Source organism: Macaca nemestrina, chromosome 1 (genome assembly GCF_043159975.1).
Source record: "Macaca nemestrina isolate mMacNem1 chromosome 1, mMacNem.hap1, whole genome shotgun sequence".
In the NCBI taxonomy this organism is placed as follows: Eukaryota; Metazoa; Chordata; class Mammalia; order Primates; family Cercopithecidae; genus Macaca; species Macaca nemestrina.
Window position 1 is genome coordinate 38357274 of NC_092125.1, and position 25663 is coordinate 38382936.

The 25663-nt window shown below is 40.2% G+C and overlaps 1 protein-coding gene across 2 annotated transcripts in view; it reads left to right on the forward strand.

Annotated features, from left to right (window-relative positions):
* The first annotated feature begins 4924 nt into the window (after positions 1-4924).
* Positions 4925-25663, forward strand: part of LOC105484522 (xenotropic and polytropic retrovirus receptor 1) — a 260929-nt gene continuing 240190 nt past the window's right edge. The window contains exon 1 of one of the 2 annotated variants that reach the window (XM_011746237.3): positions 4925-5186. In XM_011746237.3, the coding sequence (XP_011744539.1) occupies positions 5118-5186 (69 nt within the window). In that variant the 5' untranslated portion in view covers positions 4925-5117. The remainder of the gene's footprint in view (positions 5187-25663) is intronic. The other variant, XM_011746236.2, reaches the window with a different exon arrangement.

Below are 25663 nucleotides of genomic sequence, written 5' to 3' on the forward strand. Positions count from 1 at the left end.
AATTTCTCTATGACATTTGACATTGTTGATCACTGCCTCCTTTATGAAAGTTTCATCTTTTTATGGCTTCCTTGACACTACTCTCTCCTAATAGTCTTGCTGCCCACTCTGACCACATCTCAGCCTCCCTCCTTGACCCATTGTCTTTATCAGGCTCACGCAAGGATGTTCCCTTGGGCTCTTTTCCTTTTCACTCTATTCTCTCTCTCTCGGCAGATTTACCAAACTTAATTATCACTTAAATGCAAAAAGCTCCTCAGTTTTCAGTCTGAACTTCTCTTTCTAGAGCTCTAGATCAGTATTTCCAACTGGAGTACGGCATGTTCCATTGATTCCTTCATATTTCCCACATCTCATAGGGCCCCAGACTTGCTCTCTACTTTCATTTCTCATCTCAGCTCACGGCAGTAGTGTCTACCCAGTCACTAGAGTTAGAGTCACATGTCACACCTCCTTCTGTCCATGATCCTAACTGGCTGGAGCTGTTGTATCCACAGTCAGCATAACACTCATAGTACTCAAGAGCAAGGACTCTGCATCTGGGTTGCCAGGGCTCAGACCCAGGTCTACTGCTTAGTAGGGGGGTGATCTTGAGTAAGTTGCTTAACCTCTAACTTTACTCAAGTATAAAATGAAGATAACAATGTAGCTACCTCTTAGAGTTCTTGTGAAGATTAAATACATTTATATTTGTAAAGTGCTTAGAACAGTGCCCGGCACATCGTAAGTGTTACATAGGTGCTTGTTAATAAATTGGTCTTGAGTTTGTCCCTGCCCTAGTTCATCCTTCACACCGTTGACAGATGATTTTGAGGGGCTACCAATTTTTATCTTAAACCCGGGGCCAGTCATTATTCATTATGTTAAATGTTTTATATATAGAATCTCATTTAATTCTCCAAACAACTTGTGAGGAAGGTGTGGTAATACCCACTTAAGAGATGAGGAAACTGGGGCTTTAAGAGCTAGTGCACTTTGCCAAAGGTCACACAGTTTGTAAATGCCAGAGCTGGAATTTTAATTCAGGCCTGTTTACTCCCAGAGCTAGTGTTCAAACCCAGGAAGCTACACTAGCCTACTTTTCCAAACCTGAGTTAGTCACTCGCTGCTTAACCTTCTTCAAAGGCCCCACACTGCCTATGCTGTCATGAACTATTCCTTCACAATTTTGTTGCAACTTAACTTCATTTCCTACAACTCTCCTCCATGTGGCCTACTGTTTCCTTCTTCCTTCCCCTCTTGGCCTCCTTTCCTTTGTTCCTTCAACATTTATTGAATGCCTGAGTGCCAGGCACTGTGCTAAATTGGAGAAAACAAGAGATGAGCAGTTTATTTTCAAGGACCTCATAGTCTAATACAAATTATTATTGACAATAAGGGGACTGCACTCGGGCAATGTGGGAGCCAGACTGGGAAGACAAAAGACAGGAGCAAGGAGAGTGTATTAGCCCGTTTTCACACTGCTAATAAGGACATACCCAATACTGGATAACTTATAAAAGAAAAGAGGTTTAATGGACTCACAGTTCCACATGGCTGGGGAGGCTTCACAATTATGGTGGAATGTGAAGAAGGAGCAAAGGCACGTCTTATGTGGTGGCAGGCAAGAGAGTATGTGCAGGGGAGCTGCCCTTTATAAACCCATCAAATCTCATGAGCCTTATCCACTATCACAAGAACAGCATAGGAAAACTTGCCTCCATGATTCAATTACCTGCCACCGGGTCCCTCCCAAGATGTGTAGAGATTATAGGAACTATGATTCAAGTTAAGATTTGGGTGGGGACACAGCCAAACCACACCAGGCAGTTTCTTTGAGAGGGGACATTTGACTGCCTTAAAGGGTGCTCTGGTCAGAAAACTTCTTGTCATTCTTTAACAATTCTGACTTTTTGCCTTTTGCCTTTGGGGTGATCTTTGGGGTGTCTTTTTCCCTGCCAGATGATTGACTAAGACTGGATTTCAAAATCAGCTTCTTTGATCCTTGGATGTTTCTTTCTTTACACATACCTCAATTATAGCATGTATCACACTGTAGTCTAAGAGCTATTGGTCTATCCGCCCAACTTTTTTTGTTGTTGTTGTTGGTTTTTTTTTTTGCGAGAGAGTCTTGCTCTGTCTCCCAGGCTGGAGTACAGTGGTGAAATCTCGGCTCACTCCAACCTCCGCCTCCTGAGTTCAAGCAATTCTTGTGCCTCAGCCTCTTGAGTAGCTGGGATTACAGGTGTGTGCCACCAGGCCTGGCTAATTTTTTTTTTTTTTTTTTTAGTAGAGATGGGTTTTCACCATGTTGGACAGGCTGGTCTTGAACTCCTGACCTCAAATGATCCACCCACCTCGGCCTCTCAAAGTGCTGGGATTACAGGTGTGAACCACCACCCCTGGCCCCATCTTTTTGACTGAATTATGATTTCCTCCAAGGAAAAAACAGTCCTAATTTATTTTTGAACTGTCCTTCATTCCTAAAGTGACATGATTGGAATATCACAGGCCTCAATCAAGTTTTGTTAAATGAAGGGTTGCTTGCCTATTCACAAAAGAAAGTCTAAGTCAGGGGGCTCTTCTGATTCAGAGTAAATCAGAGAGTTGGTGTTCAATAAATACTAAGTATTTGATGGTTCTATCAGTAAAATATCCAAAAATAATGCTGGGAATAAGGAAATGTATTTATTTATTTATTTTTAGATGGGGTCTTGCTCTGTCACCCAGGCTGGAGTGCAGTGGTGCAATCTTGGCTCACTGCAACCTCCACCTCCCGGGTTCAAGTGATTCTCTCACCTTAGTCTCCTGAGTAGCTGGGACTACAGGTGTGCACCGCCATATCCGGCTAATTTTTGTATTTTTAGTAGAGATGGGGTTTCACCATGTTGGGCAGGCTGGTCTTGAACTCCTGACCTCAGGTGATCCTCCTGCCTCAGCCTCTCAAAGTGCTGGGATTACAGGTGTGAGTCACTGCGCCTGGCAGGAAATTTATTATTAAATCTTCTTCTGTGGATGAATTAAGATTGTCATGTCCTAGGTGGCAGGGCTCTGGATCAGGCATGAGAAAAATCAAGAATTTTAGAGTGAGTTTTGAGGGTTTCCTTACTTTCTTGGGTTGGGCCATGGTTCCAGAATTTTGTGCACAATTAAGGCATGGAGGTATGGTGCTGCTGGAGCAGTGTGCCATGGTCCACCAGGGTTGCCACTAAGAATTTCCCATTCTAGTCCATGACTGGCTAAAGGCAGGAATCTCTTTTGTAGCTGTCCCTGGTTCCCTTTTCCCAGGCGCAACATACAGCCATTTCCTTTCTGTGGTCTCGCCTTCTTCCTGGTAGCACAGACATTCCTTTTTGCTTGTTTCTTTCTCCTGGCAAGGTTAACCTCCAGCAGAGGGGAATCTTGATGGTGAGCAGAGGGAGGTCTGAGGTGAGAGGAGTCCTCACTCTTCTTCCTTTATTTTTTTGACCTTGATTACCTTTTCACCAGAGGTTAAGGCTTTTATACAGAAAAAGCCAGAAAGACTCATAGTCTATGCCTATTTTCCATCTTGTGTCATCCCTGTCCTGGGAAGTGATTGCAGAATCCCTATCGGCATGAATAAAGGGGAAGGGAAAGGGGGAAAGTACACGGAGAAAAAAAAAAGACAGCAGAGAATGGTATCTCAGAATACTGCTCCAGGCATAGTAGTTCCTTAGTAAATCTTGAAGTCTCATCGAAATTGTGAGGGTTAGGCTGAGCAAGGTGGCTCATGCCTGTAATTCCAGCACTTTAGGAGGCCTGGGTGGGAGGACTGTTTTAGCTCAGGAGCTCAAGACCAGCCGGGCAACATAGCAAGAACCTCATCTCTCCCAAAACTAAACAAAAAAATTAGTTGGGCATGGTGGCATGCACCTGTATTCCCAGCTATTCAGGGGGCTGAGGTGGGATGATTGCTTAAGTTTGTGAGGTCAAGGCTGCAGTGAGCCATGATGGTGTGACTGCACTCCAGCCTGGGCAACAAAACGAGACTAAAAAAAAAAAAAAAACTGTTAGAACTAAGGGACAAAGTACCTGTAAGAGGTTTAGAATGGTACTTGGTACAGGAACAGTGAGTGCTCAATAAATTATTATTAGGTCTCTTCCACCCAGGGCAGGACCTGGATTTCTGTCTTGAATCGGGACTTCCAAGACTGTCACTCCCACATTTAATGTAGTACAGAGCTCTGTGAGTGATCTCTGCCCAAGTTCCCCAGGGACAGCTCAGCCTGGATGCTGGGCCTGTTTCTGGTTTTACTGGGGTGGGCTTAGAGCTGTACTTCTAGGGGGTTGTCTTTCCTCTCAACATTGGTTTCCCTGCCAACCCTCACCCCCAACCCCAGGAAGCTCAGTTTTACAAGCGCAGTTGGTACCCGCACTTGGTGTTTTTATTGGCCTTTCTGATAGCCCCGGGACTAGACAACTACATTGAAATTCAGAAATAGCAAACACTTTTTGTCATCGATGTCTTTAATTAAATTCAGTGAGCATTTATTGAGCACCTAGAGTATGTAAAATACTGTTCCTTTAAATACATTTAGTTCTGAACTATCTGTTTCAGCTTCTTAGTTTGGATTAGTGCTGATCCATTTCTTAAGGGTTTTATGACGAATAAATATCAAAATGGAAAAATATTTGCACAGTTCTTTGTAAATATAAACGTCTTGTGTGGATTATTGTTGCTACAGTATTAATATTAATTGCAATAACAACACTGCTGCTTCCCAGACTGGCGGTACAGAGCAGCTGTAGGCCAACAGGAGCCAGACTGAAGAGGTCCGGGGAGGTGCCTCCAGCACGTACGGCCCACAAGGGGCGGAGTCTTAAGAAACGTATCTAAGCCCCACCCCTTACAGCACCCCCTTCGTCAGGGCGGTGTAGGCGGTTACCATGGCGATGACGTCTAGAGGGCGGGGAGGGGCGGGGCTATGGAGAGGAGGAGGAAGATGGCGGGCGGGCGGCTCTGAAGAGACCTCGGCGGCGGCGGAGGAGGAGAGAAGCGCAGCGCCGCGCCGCGCCGGGGCCCATGTGGGGAGGAGTCGGAGTCGCTGTTGCCGCCGCCGCCGCCGCCGCCGCCTGTAGCTGCTGGACCCGAGTGGGAGTGAGGGGGAAACGGCAGGATGAAGTTCGCCGAGCACCTCTCCGCGCACATCACTCCCGAGTGGAGGAAGCAATACATCCAGTATGAGGTACCGGCAGCGGCTGGGGTGTGGGAGGGCTCGGAGGGGCCACCATCTCACCAGTCCTGACGTCCACCGCCGCCTTCCGCTTCGGCTGCCTCCCTGTGCCCGGGCAGACTTTGACCCGCTGCCGCGGGGAGCCACTGCGGCATCCCCGCCGCGGCCGGCCGCCTCCCGGATCTGCTGTCCTTCCCCTCCCCCGCAGCCCCGCTGCCGCCGGGGTAACGGATATGCAGGCGGAGGGCCGGGAGGAAAGGCGCTCCCCGGGCCGGGGCCGGGGAACGGTGGGAGGGTGAGCTGCAGGTGGGGGAGTCACGGTGCGAGGGCAGCCCCGGGCCGCACCGGTTCCGCGCTAATCCCCTTCTCCCTACTCGCCCTGACCTCTCGTCCTCACCCTGGGCGAGCGCCCCCTCGCCAAGGTTAGGTCTTGTTTCTTTCCACCTCAAGGAATCCTTCTCCTCCAAGAGAAACCCCTCCAGTGATTTCCTTCATTCCACAGAGCCCTTCGGCTTTTTCCCTCTTGCCCACTGTTGACAAAGGCTTTGTAACGGGGTTGAAACTTGACTTAAGTGTGTATCACATAGGCAGTGGTTATAGTTTTTGTAAACGCGTTGTAATCAACTATTCTGCTTTGATAATAAGACTCTTTACTGATTGCATGAAGTCTACAGAGTAGTAAAATCTTTGTTTTTGCCTCTTGTTTTGGAATGGAGGGAAGAGGAAGGAGTGAAGAGAATTATTTACATTTTTATATTTTCTGCTAAGTTTTTGCTAGCTGGGGAAATAATTAGTATATTGTAAACAATATACCTTACCTGTGTATTACGGGAATCGTGCTCCCCATTCCCTCCCAATTTCTGTGCTAACACTCCTGGAAGGTTAGATAATAAGGAATCTTGCCTTAATACAGGGAAAAATAAAGATAATGAACCCATTTATATGTTCAGAAGACAAGATACCTAAGAGGCTTTAAGCATTGCTGTAGGTTATTCTCAGTAGCTGGCAATTCTCAGTAGCTGAATAGAGAAAGACCGACTTATCTGTAACCTCCAGGAATTCACATCTATTTTGTGTGCAGGAACAAAGAATATAAAATCAATATGAACACACATAACCTAGCTAGATTTTATGAATTAAACTATTTTAGTTCTCCATTTGATTTTTATATAAGCTTAGTGATGGGATGTTTGGGCAATAGCAGTGAGTGTATTTATTCATATAGCCGTTGTAGTAATTGAAGAAGACAGAGAAAGAGATGCAGGTAGGTTAAACAGAATCTTGAATATTGTGAAATAAATTCACTTGCAACCTAGAGTATTTGATTATTGCTGGAAGTGAAAGGCCTGGAATTATTAATGCTTTATTGTCACTTAATTTCTTACAGTGTTTTGTGCCCATGCTTTGTAAGAATGAATGAAATAAGGGACTACCATTTCAGCCCGCAGAGTTGATTTATTGTTTCTAATAACATTCAGTTTTAAAACCTTGGCTAGAGTCCAAGTGATGGTTTTTATTGAAAGAAGGGTATTGGTCTTTCATCTTTCTAGTAGTGATTTTCAGCACCACTGCCAGTTCTTCATAGAGGCACAGGACAGGAGCATGCTGAAGCACATCTTATATTTGTTATATAGCATGGAATGCTTTGGGCTGAAGTAATAGTGGCTGGATGTATGCCATGATTCGTTTTAGGTATTTCAACACTTAACTATTTCATAGAATTGTATTAATTTGCAATATCTGAAGCTGGAAGGAGAAGCATACGATTTAGTTTGAAAATGCAACCCTCTTAATTTGTAATGTCACTTTTGTGGCTGGAGGAACCGCAGTGATTCTTGGGCTCCTCGTTCACATAGTCACTTGGATACTGTTCCTAAATGTTTACTGTAGGTTGGTCACAGAGTGGCAGAGTTCCTGAGATTATGTTGTGTCTGCATTATCTTTCTCAGGCCAGTTATAAATTATGTTTTGAAAAATTCATTTATTCCGGATAATTGAAATTTGATTCTGCAGAGTTCCTACTATATGGCTTCTGTCCTAGATAAACTCATCGTTTGGTAGGCAAAATTAAATAAGGCGCACTTTTCTTTGTAAGTTGAAATCAACGAATATTTTATAGGGTTGGAATCTCCGTTTTGTATGTTGTTTCCGAAGAGTTGGTGCTATTCCTTTAAAAGTAATAGACAGATGTAAACGAGAGTCTTTAGAGTTCAGGAATTTTAGCAGTTTAAAACTTTGGGGAAAAAGGACATCCATAAAAATTTGCTAGAGGAAAAAGGACCTTTTCACAGTGAATTAAACTGTAGTTTCTCATATGAGGATGATGCTCTTAAAACACTATCAGTAGAACAGATGCTGGGGTTTGTTTTTCAAGCACTGATGGTGAAATTTTGGTGTTTTACCCTTGGTTTCTAGCCTAGGGTGCTTTCTAGTGTTGTGAATCAATATGAACTGTTCAGCTTCTTTGGTGTCATTTTGCTATATTAAATATTACTTGAAATAAACAGAGAATTAGAATCTGAAAATTTTGTTTTACATCTATAATCATATTTAATTATATATAATATGTATATATGGTAATACAATAAATACTAGTGTTTGTATATGTTAGCTGTGAGACCTGGGGACAATCTTTTTTGCCTTTCCCGGGCTCGTTCTTCCATAAAGTAAGTATATAGGGCCAGAGCTTTTCAAGGTTCATTCTAGGTCATGTTTTTGATTTAACTTTTAATGGTTTTTATTCCTTGAATTGATAAAATTGTTAATGGTAATAACCCATCAATATCCTGAAAATTATTATATTTTTTAATTGAAAAGTAAGTTGTGGTGTTCATAGATTCAGTCTTCATAGGCAGAATAATAAAGCATAAAATAATAGACCAACATGGAGAAGCCATATAAAGAAAATCTATTCGATCCATTTGTAAGTAGTTTTTCCAAAGAATAAACACAAACAAACTGAGACTATTCCTGTTTCCAGTAATCTGTTTGAGTATAAATCTTGGCATATAAAATAGAACACTGGTAGATCTTTGTAAGAGCTTTTTTAAAATTTAGAATTAGTGACTATATATTTTAAAGCTCTGCAATTGATTTATCAAAATTAACTGAGCCTGGTTTCAACCAAATAGACTAATATGACCATGTTAATATTTTGCAGAATATTAGCAGAAGACGCAAATGTATTTGGTACCTTAGGCTGCTGACTTTCCCTAGGGCCTTGTGTTTCTTTGGTTTCTCGGGATCCATGAATAATTCTTTTCAGTGTACCCTTTGTTTTGTAATAAAATAACAAGGTTTCTAAATTACAGGATTTTGGAGCTAAAGGGAATTTAAAGATTATCTACCTTGTTTTTCCAGGCAAGGAAACTAAGGTTCAGAGGGGTTGAGCCACTTGTTTAGGAATATGTGTATGTCTCTTGAGCATGTGTAAGCATTGAGAGTCAGGTCACACTGTGTGATCCTGATGAAATCATTTGTTCTTTCAGCTAAGACACATCTTAAGTTTCTTTAATGTTAGAGAATTGGACTTGATTTCTAAGCTCACAACCCCATATTATTTAAGGACTCATCCAGCTCTAAAATTCTGTGTTTTTTAATGGTTTAATTATGTTTGATATATGAAGAGGACAGAACTTAACAGGACTATTAATAGCATCCTTTAAAATTAATAATATCCTTTCAAAAATTTTTGATATTTTGATCTGTGAATAAGATGTTAACCCAGTGAAACTCTCATATTTAACTTAAAAAGGGATGACGATGAGTTCATTTTTTATTGCAGGATTTTGGAAAGGAGAGGTTCTGCGTGAACTACACTTCCCTTATATTCAAGTATAAGGAGACATTACCGTTAACATTATTACAATTTTCATTTATAGAACTCTCCCATGGGAACACTTGTGTTACAGGCTTCAGTTTCCCAAAGGTATTATGTTGGTTAGGTAGAGTTAACTTGCCTTGCTGCAACTTGTTTGAAATTTCCAGTTTGGCCACCCGATGGGGCACAAACCACACTTTTTCTTTCAGACACTTTTGTAAATGAAAGTATAGTGTAGTGTATTTAAGATAACACTTGTAAATGATTGCGTCAATGAGTTGGTTGGCATTTACAAATGTTTCTTGAGTGGAATGAATGTTGTAAAGACAGGAAGCTATAACTATTTTTTATCATCTTTAAGTGTGTTAGCATGAGTATCCTGAAAAGATTATACTTGTCCGTTTATCCTGAAGGTTGGTTTTGGATCAGCTTTTGGGTGAAGGCCCAGATCATAAGAACCTGAGAATCTTATTTGACCTGGGGTGACCATGGAAATTTAGTCCTAGCTTCAAATTCAATCCTAATCTGGGAAGCATTTAAGAGAATGATTTGAGTGTGCTGGTTAGGGATTTCAGGTATGTTTGAGTTGTAGGCCTCAAAGGAGTGTGCCCAAAACTCCCATGGAGTAAGAGAAGACAGTATTAGAAAAGTAAGGGGGCCAGACACAGTAGCTCACGCCTGTAATCCCAGCTCTTTGGGAGGCCAAGGCAGGCAGATCACTTGAGGTCAAGAAATCGAGACCATTCTGGCCAACATGGTGAAACCCCGTCTCTACTAAAAATACAAAAATTAGCTGGGTGTGGTGGTGCATGCCTGTAGTCCCAGCTACTCAGGAGGCTGAGGCAGGAGAATTACTTGCACTGGGGAGACAGAGGTTGCAGTGAGCTGAGATTGTGCCACTGCATTCCAACCTGGCAACCGAGTGAGACTTTGTCTCAAAAAAAAAAAAAAAAAAAAAAAAAAGAAAGAAAAGAAAAGTAAGGACATGTCTTAAAAAGACTCCTGTAAAGATTCCGTAAACAACAAGAAAATGACAACAGAGCTGAGGTTTCTCCTTCTAGTACTAGCTTTTTGGCAGCCAAATTATAGATAAAAACAATGACACTTTAGTAAACTTGACAAGAAGTTTGCCAAAAATTTAAAAATTGTTAAATTAATGCTTTTTTTTTTTTTTTTTTTTTTTCCGGAGACAGAGTCTTGCTCTGTCACTCAGGCTGGAGTGCAGTGGCCTGATCTCAGCTCACTGCAACCTCCGTTTCCCAGGTTCAAGCCATTCTTGTGCCTCAGCTTCCCAAGTAGCTGGGATTATAGGTGCGCACCCCTACACCCAGCTAATTTTTGTATTTTTAGTAGAGACGGAGCTTCACCATGTTGGCCAGGCTGGCCTCGAACTCCTATTCTCAAATGATCCGCCCACCTCAGCCTCCCAAAGTGCTGAGATTACAGGCATGAGCCACCACTCCTGGCCTAAGCTAACTCTTTGAAGTAAGGTTTTACATCTACTGTCAGTCACAATGAACTTGACTGGAAGTATATATATTATATTATGAGTATTCTGCCTTCGTGAGGTCTGTTTTTTCAGTTTATAGCCATTATAATTAAGTTTCAAAATCAAATTAATCCTGAACTTTTGAACCAGACTTTTGAAATACTATGAAATGTTATATGAAGATTTTATTTATTTAAAAAAACTTTTTTGTTTTTTTAATGAAGATTAAAAAAATAATGAAACTTTTCAGTTTTGTTCTGAAGGCATTGTTATTGATAATTTCTTAGATCAAAAATATTTTTGTACTATTCATAAATGAAAGGTAGAAATTATTTCATCCTTTTGTCATCTTTTTAAAACTTCTATTTTGAAGTTTTGTTTTACATTTGTACATAGGTATAGATGGGTATAATTAATACATAAATATGCATATATTGGAGATACATAAAGCTTTTTTAAAATAGGGATTTGACCTAATAAAAGTTTGGAAACTTTGCCCAACTTGTACAGATTAACCACAGCTGGTTTGTGGGTTGCCTGGTATTGAGGTGGCCTTTGGGAATGAGAGAGTGTCAGAATTCAACAGGGTTCCTGCCCAGTGTATTTGCCTTTTCAGGTCTTTCCTTTTCTAGTAAATGCTAAAAGAAGCCTGCAGAGAAAGCTCATGAACAAATACCTTACAAATCATTCGTTCATTCCACAAGTTTATAGAAGTCTTCCTTTGCTATAGGCTGATTTGTCATTAAATGCTAGCTTTCAGTACCTTAAAAATAGCAGAAAAAAACCAAAACACACACACACCAAATTTGTGTGTATGTGTGTGTTTGGTTTTGTATTTCAGTCAACATAGTATTTTTAAAATTGAAAAATGGTATAGAAAGGGAAGACTGAAGATTGAGGACTTGAAACATGGTTATAAATTTGTAACATGGTTACAAATTACTTTTGTATAAATTTGTATTACTTTTGTAATACAAATAAGTCTTGTATTACTTTATACTTTTGTATAAATTTGGATTACTTTTGTAACTTAAGTTATATGCCTTTAAAGTCTTAGTTGTTTACTCAGACTGATATTTAGTCATCTATTTCTTCCCATCACCGAGCAAGTGTGGTATGTATAGGGACTGATCAGAAAATCTTTTAAAAATTAGGCTGAGCATGGTGGCTCACACCTGTAATCCCAGTACTTTGGGAGGCCAAGGCTGGCAGATCGCCTGAGATCAGGAGTTCGAGACCAGCCTGGCCAACATGGTGAAACCCCATTTCTACTAAAAATACAAAAATTAGCTGGGTGTAGTGGCATGTGCCTGCTACTTGGGAGGCTGAGGCACAAAACTTGCTTGAACCCGGGAGGCAGAGGTTGTAGTGAGCTGAGATAGCAGCACTGCTCTCCAACGTGGGTGACAGAGTGAGACACTGTCTGAAAAAAAAAAAACACAAAAAACTAAAACCCTTTAAAAATTGTTTGTTTGCTAGGGAGTCAAAGGAAAATATAATTCATCAACTGTAAACATAACATTTTCATAATCTCTATAACAAGAGGCTTAGTATATTGATTAAGAAAACATAGTCATCTCTTATTAATTGAGGATGACCTGCTGTATTAGAAAGACCTTGGACTAGAAATCAGATATAAATCCTAAAATCCAGTTCTATCATTGACCGTTCATAAATAACTAGTGAACAAGTGATTTTTTTGAAGATTGAAGGACTGAAATTTAATCATAAAGTGGGAAGTTTTTAGGTTATTTTTGTGTAAGTTACTTATTTAGGCTAAATTTGGTAAAGATGTAGTTCATGGAGTAATCCATGTGCTTTGTGGGCTTTTTTTGTACCTTAGAGTAGTGGTTCTCAAACTTTTTGGTCTCAGGACCACTTGAAACTCTTACCAGTTATTGAGGATTCCAGTGTACATTGATACATATGCTGTATTAGAAGTTTGAAGATAGCCTGAAAAAAAGGTTCTCTAGTCTTATCAAACATGGAAGAGGATAAAGGAGTCCCGTGGTTGAGGAGTGTCTGGTATCTGCCCCACAGCCAGGACAATAGAGAAAAGAAAGTTGGCTTCCCTGGATCTCATAATTCTACTTTCCTTTCTTTAAATTGAATTAGCAGAAGTGTGGTAAGCTTGTCATTAAGGAGAAAGGAATTAACATTTATTGAGCAGTTAGGAACCAGGTGTCAGCTGTTTTACCTATGTTATCTCAATGTTCACAACAGTTTTGTAAGATAGATAATATATTATCTCCATTTTACTGATGAGGAAACCCAGGCTTAGAGAGATCAGTAATTTGCTTAAGGCTATATGCTTAGTAAGTAAATGGAACCAGAATTTGAAATCAAATCAAATCAGACTGTGGAGCTTTTGCTTTTATATGGAAATTGTAAATAACAACAATGATGGTAGTAGTGGCAGTAACAGCAGCTGTTATTTTTTGAGTGCTTACTGTATCAGGCGCTGTGGTAAGCTCTGTAAAAACACCTCTTACAGCGTAGGTTATTGGCTCTGTTTCTAGATGGGGGAGACTGAATCTTGGAGCCATTAGGTAACTGATTATGTTGATAGTAATTGTGGATAGCTAACTGTGGAGATTGTAAGAGCCCATGCTCTTCGTTCCTATATCCTACTGTTTTATGAAAAATGAATAAATCCATCCACTTATACATACATACACTTAGGTCTGGTCTGACCTGTTCTCAGGCACCACTGACCTTTCTACAGCCCAGTGAAGTAATGGCTGGTCTATTTTTAGTCCCAGGTCTTAGTCTGCATAGTTTGGAGATAGTAGAGTGTGGTCTGTGAGATAGTGTTCACCTCTGTTAAATTATATTTCCCTCAAGGTTATCAGTGTAACTATTACTGGACAGCCAGCTGGTAAATAAAGGAACTTAGGAAGATGAATCAGAAGAAAAAGGTAAGGAGATAAGGTGATAAGGGTAAAAAGAGGAAGACAAAAGTGGACAGCTGTTTGCTATGCCACAGTTTTAGTGTTTGGCTTCTGGATCATAAATCATGGAATGTTAGACTTGCAAGGAACTTTAAAGATTATTTAGCTCAACTTCCTTTTTTACCCAAATGGGAAAAGAGGTTAAATGATTCAGGTTATATGGTTTGGTTCGTAGCTGAGTTAACACAATCACCCTGATTCATTTTATTGCTCATTATTTTATTTAATATGCTAGTGTATTAATAACACATACAGAGGAAAAACTCTGAAGCCAGTCTGCCTGCGTTTATATTCCACCTCCACCACCTGACTAGTTGAGTGACTTCAGGCAAGTCAGTTAACCTTTTTGTGCTTCAGTTTCCTCATCTGTAAAACAGGGATAATACTAGTACTTATGGGATTGTTGTGAGGATTAAATGAGTTAAAAATATGAAAAGTGTTTAGAACAATGCCTGGCACATAGTAAGAGCAATAAATTTCCTATTAGAATTATTTCTTCTGCAGAGCTCAACAATACTAAATAATAATTGACTAATATTAGTTTTGACTGGGAAAATAAGACTCAAAGCTTGTTCTCCAGATTGGTCCAGTTTAGGTTTTCATGGAAAATGGCTTTGTTGATTTTTCGCTAATATTTTTCTTATCTTAATAAATCCCACTTAACCTTTTTGTATAGATTTAGAAAACCAGGTGAGAACAATTATGTGGCTGTGAGGTAAATTAGTTCTCTTATAACTTGTATTCATCTCAGTTATAGACTGTGTCTGTATATTCATTTTTAAAATTGAGGTGAAGTTTGCATGTGTATTCTTAAGTATGTCTGAATGGCTTAAGTGAGTTGCTTGTGTTTTTAGTGGATATCTGATTTTGGTTCTTTTCAATTTTCTTTTTTTTTTTTTTTTTTTTTGAGACGGAGTGTTGCTCTGTCGCCCAGGCTGGAGTGCAGTGACCGGATCTCAGCTCACTGCAAGCTCCGCCTCCCGGGTTCACGCCATTCTCCTGCCTCAGCCTCCCAAGTAGATGGGACTACAGGCGCCCGCCACCTCGCCCGGCTAGTGTTTTGTATTTTTTTTTAGTAGAGACGGGGTTTCACCAGGTTAGCCAGGATGGTCTCGATCTCCTGACCTTGCGATCCGCCCATCTCGGCCTCCCAAAGTGCTGGGATTACAGGCTTGAGCCACCGCGCCCGGCCGGTTCTTTTCAATTTTCTAGTGAAAATTTAATTTTTAATCCTTTTTAGAGTTGAAAGAGACCTTCTCAACCTCTCTGTTTTACAAATGAATAAATTAAGAGCAGAGATGCCAAGATACCTGGTCAGAGTCTCACAACTAGCTGATGGCAGAGCCTGATGTAAGAATATTGGCCTTCTGCTTACTGCTGTACCTTGCTAAGGCTTATCATTGCTATATAAACATTGCTTTTAAATTTTAAGAATGAAGTTTCTTTGTAAGAGTCAGTAGGGATTTAAATGTTCTTACTAATGATTACTCAGATACTCTGCATTAATACATTTATCTGTATCTAATCCATTAGATCCCATTAACCTGAAATAGTTCTTGCGAATGCCAATTAAAAAACTGGGTAAATTAATGATGTTATTATTTACCCAACAACAAGAAAGTTAGGCATTGCCCTATTTACATATGGTCACAAGTGGAAACCTATCTTGAGTGAGGAGATAGGACCGAGGAATTAATGGGGAGGCTTGAGGGGTCAGGTAACAATGAAAGCAAGACTCAGGAAGGTTTAGAAATGGATTGGCCTTGTTCCTCTGTAACATACCTGTATTTGAATGTTAGCACGACTCAGGAAGCAAGACTTAGGAAGGTTTAGAAATGGATTGACCTTGTTCCTCTGTAACATACCTGTATTTGAATGTTAGCACAGGTTACATGTGTTACCTGTACATGAAGAGTATATCCTCCACCTGTAACCCAAATTGCCAAGCCAAAGTCAGAGCATGTATGGGTAGAGAAGAAAAGAATATGAATGAAACCAGTTTGCTAAGTATACATGAGTGTCCCGTCTTTTTTTTTTTTTTTTTAAATAGTAAAACAATAATGATGATAATAACAACAACTCATGTTTGTTGAGTGCTCTAGTGTGCCAGGCATTTTACATTTAATCCTTACCTTCTAAGGTAGGTTTTGTTATCCCCGTTATAAGAAGATACTGAGTCTGAGATTAAGTAGATTGCCAAAGGTCATGTAGCTAGGGAGTGGTCGAACCAGAATTCAGACACAGGTATGACACAGATATTTCAGACACTGAATTCTTGGTATTTTGCTGTCAGGCAATATAATAGGTAAGCCTTAGTTCCTGCCTTAGAGGAGTTCTTAATTTGGGTGGTCTCCTAATCACAGTATATACGGTGATTATGTTATAGAGGAATGACCAATTGATTTTGCCCTAGAGCGCAAAGACATTTATCTTGGAAAGATCTACAGAGGTGGTGTTTGAACTGGGTACTAGAGATTGAGTATGATTTTAACACATAGTGAAGAGGGGAAAGGGCACCTGGGGAAGTCTAGGCAGTTAGAGCAATAGAGAACAGAGGCAAAGATGAGTGGAAGTATCCAAACATAGTTAATGCAATCTGGTTTAGTTAGATCTGTTGAAGAGCTGGTAAGGTGAAGTTGAGAAGGTGAGCTGGGAGGGATGAAAGGGTGAAGGGCCTGTAATACCATTCTAAGAAGTTTAAACATTTTCCTGGTGTGAAGCATGAAGGATTTTAAATAAGAGATTGGGAGAGGGGTTAGTTTAAAGTGAGGTGTGTAATCTAGATCTTGGAGGATACTTTGGAGAGTGCAAGACCAAAGACAGGAAAACCAAACAGCATAGCCAAAGATAATGAAGGCTTGAATTAATACCTTATTTAATCAATTTTAATATGTGGTTTTTTTCACATTTTAACATCTGAAATCAGGGTATGTCAGGGTATGTCTTATAATTAATGCTATGCTATAGTTTAATTGGCAGATATTTTTCCGTTCTTAGAAGCATATAAAATAATGGTGTATGTTATTATTAGTGGCATTCTAGATTTGATGAAATACAATAGTAGTAACATAACATTCACCGAATGCCTACTATTTGTCAGGCAGAGTAGTAGATAGTTGTTGGTGTCCATCATCTAGCACAGTGTGTCTGTCACATTTAGCAACTCACATATTTGTTGAATGAATTATCTCATGATCCTTACAACAGGCCTGTTGACATAGGTGTTTAGCATGTTTTGTATGAAAATAGAGTCTTATATTTAAGTAATTGTCCAAAGTCAAACAGCTAGTTAATGGTGGAGTTAAGATAATGAACCTAGGTCTGCCTTACTCCAAATTCCATTTTTTTTTATCACTATGGATGCTCTGTGGTTTTACTGAGATAGGAAGAGGATTCAAGAAGAAGAGTGGATTTGAAATTTGGTAGACATATTAGGACTTTCACTGATGGAGTTCAAGTAGAAGGTGCATTTGAGGTCACTGTGTTGCTTGGGAACACCATTTGACTGGCTGCCAAGAAGCCTCTTAGAATGTCTTTACCGTGGTGAATTCAGTGTGGCCCAGGTTCTCATCAGAATTTGGTCTTTTCCGTAACTCTGGTTTGATGGGGCTTGGGCAATAGTATATAACTGATTGATTGAATGATATTAAGCTCACGTGGGAGTGATGTATAAACATGTGGGTGCCAAATTACTAATTTACAATGAGAAATGTACCTAATGTTCACATTCCAGGCTAAAATACGTTTTTCCTGTTACCAAGCTGTGAAAGGAGATACATAATAACTAGAAGGTGGCTGGCTGTTTATATACTATAATTAGAAAGAGAGAATTAATGGTGCATTTATTTAATGCTGTTAGGCCAGTGTCCCATAGTGTTTAAATGGGTCAGGTCCTCGGTTAGGGTTGTCTTCTTCCTGGATTATGCTTGTATGTGCTGCCATTGTTTTGAGACTTTCCTTTTCCTATACTTTTAACGCTGACCTCTCCCTCTTCTGATTTACTTACTTATTTATTTTTTTTAAAGATAACGTCAATACTACTGATACTGGTCTGTGACTGTTTTTTTAACTTTGTATCTATCTTCTGATCTATTGTATGTGAAGTTTAGAGTTTAGTTAGATTCCAACAGACTAATTTGAATTTTGGTCTCATTGTTCATTAGATATAAAACCTCTCTGAGCCTTAGATTCTATCTGTAAAACAGTGGAAATATCTTTCTCAGTAATTGTGATGTTGAGATATTATGTATATAAAACACCTGGCCTATATGTTGTAGGCCAGTGGTTCGCAACCTTTTTGGCACCAGGGACCGGTTTTGTGGGAGACAGTTTTTCCACATACGAAGGGGAGAGGGAATGGTTTTGGGATGATTCAAGAATGTTACATTTATTGTGCACTTTATTATATTTACATTGTAGTATATAATGAAATAATTATACAGCTCAACATAATGTAGAATCAGTGGGAGGCAGAGCTTGTTTTCCTGCAACTAGATGGTCCCATCTGGGACTGAGGGGAGACAGTGACACACAAAGTGTGTTGCTTATGTTCAGTCTACTTCGTAATCTGGTTTTGGTTGCTGTCACTGCAGAAAACCTGCTTCACAAAGATAGGAAGTTGGAAATGGAAGCAGGCTTTTCAGTGCTTTTGTGACAATCTCAGGATATTCTGCCTTGAGTTGAATCCAGAATATATGGAAATTTGAAGTTGTCTCAGACAGACTTTTAAGTCCACTGTCATTTGTGATCTCAAGCAGTTGTTCTAGCACGGACAAAGCCGATTCACCTGGTTTATTCGCAAATAGGTTGTGGATCCATTCTTTCCCAGTTTGGGGGTCTTTTGCGGTTGGGAGGTAATGCTTAAACTGTTTTGAAAGCTGAGATAGGTGATCATGCACCAGCTGGGAGAAAGAAGGCCCTGGCTGAGTCTCTTTCAGAATCTCTGCTATGTTTGAAACATGTCAGAAATCTCAGTGTTCACTTGTCACCCCCATAATTCCAGTTTGGCTTTGAATGCAGCTACTTTATCTGCAGACTTGAACACAGTTGTCCATCTCTCCCGAAGTGACAGATTGAGTTTGTTGAGCAGGTTGAATGTGTCACACAAGTTTTCCAACCCATTCTGTGTCACAGAAATGTGCTGCTAGTGGTGACTGTTTTTCTGAAATCTCTGGAGCGGCTCTTGTAACTAAGAAACTCCCGCCAGTGATCTACCTTTAGAAAGCCCTCTCGCTGAGAGAAGATGTGTGTGCTCTGCATCCATCTCCTCACAGAGCTGTGCAAACAGATGTGAGATAAGGGCATGTACTTTAATGTTAATAATTTTAGTCACATCTTGCAAAATATTGTTCAGGCGACATTTTTCAGCTAGCCAGCATTTCTCTATGGATGACACAGTGCATAGACTCGACATTCAGAAGTGACCTCTTTGACCTGAGTAGTGAAACCAGAAAGCCGTCCAGTCATGGCAGCTGCTCTGTCCATGCATATACCAACACAAAATGGCCAATTCAGTTTTCCTGATATGTAATCATTCAAAAACTTGAATAGTTCTGCAGCTGTGGTGTTGGTTGGCAACAAAAGTGCACATAACATATCTTTATGCATATCCTCCTGAAAACATGTAACACAAAAACAGGCATTGTTGCCTTATTGTCAATATCGGTAGACTTGTCAACCTGGATTCCATACCACGGTTCCCATTAATGTTAACAATTGTGCCTCAGTATCCTCTGCTATTTCATCCATTCGTCTGGTTACAGTGCAAGCCAAAAGAGGAATACGTGCCATCTTTTGAACTGCAGCCTCTCCTTAAAGGTCATGACAAATGTCCTCAGCAGCAGACACGATCAACTCTTCACCAATAGTAAAGGGCTTCTTAGCTTTATCATTGCAGTTAGCCACTAAGAATGATGCTGTCAGTGCAGACACATTTGATGAAGTGGTGGCTTTCAATAACTGCTTCTGTTCTTCATGTTCGTGTTTTGTTTTTTGCTTTTTTTTCTTTCGAAAAAGACTTGTCTTTTAATGCAGGGTGCTTGGTCTCCATGTGATGAAGCAGTTTTGAAGGTTTCATGGCTTTCTTGGATAGCTGGTCACCACATATACAAAGCTGGCTTGGAGAATGTGAATCACCTGTTGCAATGGACCTATTTAAGTAGGAGCCTTGGTATTTTCTTTTAAATGCAGCTTTCTTTTTGTTGACAGTCTTAGAATCGTCTGCTGTCTCATCATTGGGTCTTTTCCCCTTTTCAAAGAAGCTCTCTGCTCACATTTGTTTTTTACTCATTTTGGCTAGGGTTAGCTTGTGGGCTTACCAAAACTATGACTGAGACAAGTGTGCAGTGCAGGAAAGAGGTGTGGATGGAAGTAGTAAATAAAATAATGGGTGGGCCATGTGCGGACTGAAGTAAGTGTCGGATTCTGACTTAAAGCCTGCCACCAGATGCAGCTGTACAATTGATGTACATCAATCCCCTTGCTGCTATAAAGCTTGCCACAAGGTGCAGCTTAATTGTCACTTACCACTCACTGGTAGGGTTTTGATATGAGTCTGTAAGCAATTGATTTATTATGGTCTCTGTGCAGTCAAACCTCTCTGCTAATGTTAATCTGTATTTGCAGTTGCTTCACAGCACTAGCATCACTGCCTCAGCTCCACCTCAGATCATCAGACATTAGATTCTCATAAGGAGCAGCAACCTAGATCCCTCACATGCGCAGTTCACAGTATGGTTCACCCTCCTATAAGACTCTAATGGGGCTGCTGATCTGCAGAGCTCTGGCCGTAATTTGAGCAATGGGGAGCTGCTGTAAATACGGATGAAACTTCGCTTGCTTACTTGCCCACTGCTCACCTCCTGCTGTACACTACTATAGATTTTATGTAAACACTGTATAGTTAGGCTACACTAAATTCATAAAAATTGTGCTTTAACATTATGATGGCTACAACAGCTGTGACTTTACTAAGGCAATAGGAATTTTTCAGTTCTATTATAATCTTATGGGACCACTGTTGTATATGTGGTCTGTTGTTGACCAAAACATCATTATGCTGTGCATGACTATATTTTATTATCAAACTAGGCCAGGCGCTTAACTACTGTAGGTTTTGTCATTGTCATTTTTCTTCATTGCGTTCTAAGGAAAGCAGCCTTGGTGACTGTCTGAGTAGGTAAGCTTTAGAATACAGCACTAGCCAGGCTGGGCCCCGTGGCTTACACCTGTAATTTCAGCATTTTGGGAGGCCAAGGTGGGCGGATCACCTGAGGCTGGGAGTTTGAGACCAGCCTGGCCCAACGTGGTGAAACCCCATCTCTACTAAAAATACAAAATGAGCCAGATATGATGGTGCATGTCTGTAATCCCAGCTACTCCAGAGGCTGAGGCACGAGAATTGCTTGAACCCAGGAAGTGGAGGTTGCAGTGAGCCGAGATTGTGCCACTGAGCTCCAGCCTGGGTGACAGAGTGAGACTCTTATCTCAAAAAAAAAAAAAAAAAAAAAAAGGAAAAAGAAAAAGAATATGGCACTAGCCAGTAGATCTTTCTGCAGTGTGGGTGTTCTATATCTGCATTGTCCAATATGTGGCCACTAATTGGATGTGGTTGTTTAGCATTTGAAATTTGGTTAGATAGACCAAGGACCTGAATGTTTAATTTTAGTTTATTAAAATTAAAAAAATTTGCTTTTGATGGCAACATGTTGGTAGTGGCTATTGCTCAGCTCTAAAACTTTCACTAAGTCATGGCAAAAAGGACAAATTATTCTAATTCAGTTTCCCTTCATTGTTGTATGCATGTATTTGTGTGTATATCTCTCATTTTGGGATTTTCCAAGAATTTGTAGCAGCAGAGGTTAAGGTCTAGGTCTGTCTCTGCCATTAAGTGGCAGTGCCTGTTTAGCTGCAGTAGATGAGAGTCTCTCATTTCTGAAATGTAGGATAGTGTTTTTCAAAGATTAGTTCACTGCCCATGTGCATCAGAATTAACTGGGCTGCTTCTAAAAATACAGAAATGCAAATATGTGGACCCCACTAAATATCTATAGAAAGTAGAATTTCTGGGGGTTCAACCCTGAGAAATCTGATTTTTTGTTTTGAAACGAAGTCTCACTCTATTGCCTCGGCTGGAGTGCAGTGGCACAATCTCGGCTCACTGCAACCTCCACCTCTTGGGTTCAAGCGATTCTCCTGCCTCAGCCTCCTGAGTAGCTGGGATTACAGGTGCACACCACCACACTCAGCTCATTTATTGTATTTTCGGTAGAGATGGGGTTTCACCATGTTGGCCAGGCTGGTCTCAGACTCCTGACCTCAGATGATCCACCTGGCTCAGCCTCCCAAAGTGCTGGGATTACAGTGTAAGCCACTGCGCCCAGCCAGAAATCTGATTTTTAAAATTGTTTTCTATAAATTCCTGAGATGATCCTGATTGCTATACTGATTACATCTGTTCCTTTCATCGCTGATAATTTTTGACATCTCTGATGATAATCTTTTAGCTATTTGTTATTTAGTTTTTATATGTATTTTTTGCAGTTAGCATCTTTTGGGGGGACTTACACACTGGGTTCCTGAAAATTACATTGTATTTCTCACAATTTTCGGATGTTTGTGGGAGGAGTATAAATCCTTGTTTGTGAAACTAATCCCCAAGAGCATTTTCTAGTGCAAACTAATAGCCATTTAGTATTTTGATTAAAGAATTAAAGATGCAGGCCAGGCGTGGTGGCTCACACCTGTAATCCCAGCACTTTGGGAGGCCAAGGCGGGCGGATCACGAGGTCAGGTGATCGAGACCATCCTGCCTAAGACAGTGAAACCCCGTCTCTACTAAAAATACAAAAAAAATTTATCTGGGCGTGGTGGCGGCTACTCAGGAGGCTGAGGCAGAAGAATGGCGTGAACCCAGAGGTGGAGCTTGCAGTGAGCCGAGATCGTGCCACTGCACTCCAGCCTGAGCGACAGAGTGAGACTCCGTCTCAAAAAAAAAAAGAAAAAAAGAAAAAAAGAAAAAAAAAAGGTGCGTAACTAAATATTAAGTGCTTAACTTTAGAGGTCACTCTTGAATGATATATGCAAATACTCTGTGTTGTGGACAGTCTGTAATTCATGTGTCATTGTTTAAATAATGGATATTTGGAACACACAGCCAATATCCTAGTTTTCTTGCAGTTAGACTTTTCAAGTAAACATGCTCCTAGTTGTGGGTGTTATGGAGTTAGCTAAAGGAAGCAGGCTAAAGATCCTACTGTTTAGTATGTAGACGTATTTTCAGTCTGTGTTTCTCACCTTTGCCTTCTGCCGAGTCTGGAGTGATACCCCTGAGTCCTTCCTCCATCCTTTAATTGACTGCAGGCTCCTGGGTATAGTGTAGCGAGGATGGAGGTGGTGGAGGTGGGAGTTGAGTGGACCTGTTAACTGCTTCTTCAGCCAGTCCTCCTATATTTAGCCCTGTCCCCTTAACTCTACCTTCTCAAGTACCTAATACTTCCACTTCCTCAACATTCTGGGGTCTAGGGGCTAAAATGGCTTGCTTCCTGTTGGTATCCCTTTTTGAAGGTGTTTCAGGTTTTCCATTTTGTGTGCTGTCAGTTTACTACTATCTCTGCTTTCTGTCTTCTAAAAATTTATTAAAACCTCTTATCTGCTGCTGTCACCTTCCCCATTCTTTTTATTCTTAGAGTTTTATACTTAAAAAAATTCCTAGATTGTCATTTTAGTGGGGTTTGGGGACAGAAAGAAGATAAATGTATATAGTCAGTCTGTCATTTTTTGCTGGAATATCTGCTGCCCTCCCCCAAACTTTTTTTCTTTCTTAGAGACAGGGGTTTTGCTTTGTTGCCCAGGCTGGAGTGCAGTGGCACGATCATAGCTTACTGCAGTCTTGAATTCCTGGGCTCTAGGGATCCTCCCTCCTCAGCTTCCTGAGTAGCTGGGACTACAGGTGCACAGCACTATGCCTGGCTCCCTACACACTTTTTGATTAAACAGAGTTATTTGATCACCTGTATTAGTACTGTCACTAGCTAAATTTCTCAGATGAAAAGTACACATTTGTTGTCTCAATGCCCTTTACCTCTTAAAGCCTAGAAAAAAGCCGAAAACAATTTATGTTGAGAATTCACTATGAGCTCTTTTTGTCATTTCCAAAGGCCTATCCTTAATCTTCATTTTCATTATTATCTCTAGTAACAAGAGTGAGGAAGATAAGACAGAATCTTTAGGAATGAGAAGGGGTTCTTTAAGGATATATGAGATCTATTCATATTTGAAGGCAGTAGAGAAAGTAGCTGAATTTAAATTTGTTGCAATTCAGCTTTTTTTCATTTATTATCTGTGAGACCTTTAAACAGTGATTTTCTCTTTCTGAATCTTAGTTTTCTTGTGTATAAAATGGAGGTAATATTTACTTTGTAAAGTTGCGGTAATTAGATATAGTATTTGAAAGTGCTGCAAGGACCTGGCCTGTAGAATATACTTTCTGATAAATTGTAACTGTTAATTTCTGTTATCATTAAAAATAAGCCATAGAAATAACTTTTTAAAAGTCAACAGATATTTATTTTAAAGTATTAGTACTCAGTCTTTTTTGCATAACAGGACCCCTTTTCGATGTCATAAAGTTTCTTGGAAACTGAATGATGGTAGCTGGACATTTGGAATCCATTTCTTTTTTTTTTTTTTGAGATGGAATTTCGCTCTTGCCGCCCAGGCCTGATCTCGGCTCACTGCAACCTGTGCCTCCCGGGTTCAAGCAATTCTCCTGCCTCAGCCTCACGAGTAACTGGGATTACAGACGCCTGCCACCACACCCGGCTAATTTTTGTATTTTTAGTAGAGGTGGGCTTTCACCATTTTGGCCAGGCTGTTCTCAAACTCCTGACCTCAGGTCATCTGCCCACCTCAGCCTCCCGAAGTGCTGGGATTACAGGCGTGAGCCACGTGCCTGGCCTGGAATCCATTTCTTAAACAACATTGTGATAAGATGAATGACTGTATTTCATGGATACTAAGAGGCACATTGCCCTGTTCCACATTTGAACATCTTTAACATTGGGATGCATCTTATGGATGTCACAGTTGAATTGGTAATGTTTTTCTTTCTTAATGGTACATAAAGTAATGGTGACTCTTATTTTAGATTTGATAAAATACAGTAGTATTTTATTAGTACAACTATCTTCTTATATTTTGAAATACAATGGTGTATTTGTAGTTTATTAGCCTGTAGATAATGCCTAGTTTATTAAGGGCTTACAGTATTTAAATTGGAGCCCAGAAGTGATCTGGGACCCACGGATTAGAAACTATGTTTATAACCATATAGGAAATAACCTTGTAGAACCTTTTGGTTCTACAAATGAAAAAGGACTTTGCATTTTGATGTTTCATGAAACTGGAAATGCTGTAAACTAATTCAATAAAAATAACAATAGCTGACACTTAAATTAACTGATGCGCTGATTTTAGACATTTAGATCATGCAATACAAAGCCTGTGCAGTTTACAAACATATTTTGAACTGTACTAAATCCTGTGGCCTATAAAAGTTGAAGTGACAGGCCGAGTGCAGTGGCTCATGCCTGTAATTTCAGTACTTTGTGAGACTGAGGCACGCGGATCACATGAGGTCTGGAGTTTGAGACCAGCCTGGTCAACATGGTGAAACCCCGTCTCTACTAAAAATACAAAAATTAGCTGGGCGTGGTGGCGGGTGCCTGTAATCCCAACTACTTGGGAGGCTGAGGCAGGAGAATTGCTTTAACCTGGGAGATGGAGGTTGCAGTAGCCGAGATGGCGCCATTGCACTCCAGCCTAGGAGATAGAGCAAGACTTCGTCTCAAAAAAAAAAAAGGTTGAAATGACATTGCTCTCTGCCCTCAGAGAATTTACAGCTATTACCACAATCATGTAAGAATGAGCTATATAGATTTAATTTTTAGAAGAGAGCATTTTGTTAATCATTAGCTCTATTATATCATCAGAATAGGATTGGTAGAAAAAGAAGATGATGACTTAGTCTTCTGTCTGATCTGCTCCAGCCTCCAGCCCAGGAGTGTGTCCGTGTGACTTTCCAAGAGCATTTAGTGGAAGTTATATTACAGTGTTGGTAGCTTTGACATATGGGAATGTTATTTTATTATGGTTAAATAAATCACTTATTTGAAATTGTAATAGTTTTCCTTTCCATACTTTTTATAAGAAATAAAGATTTTAGCTACTT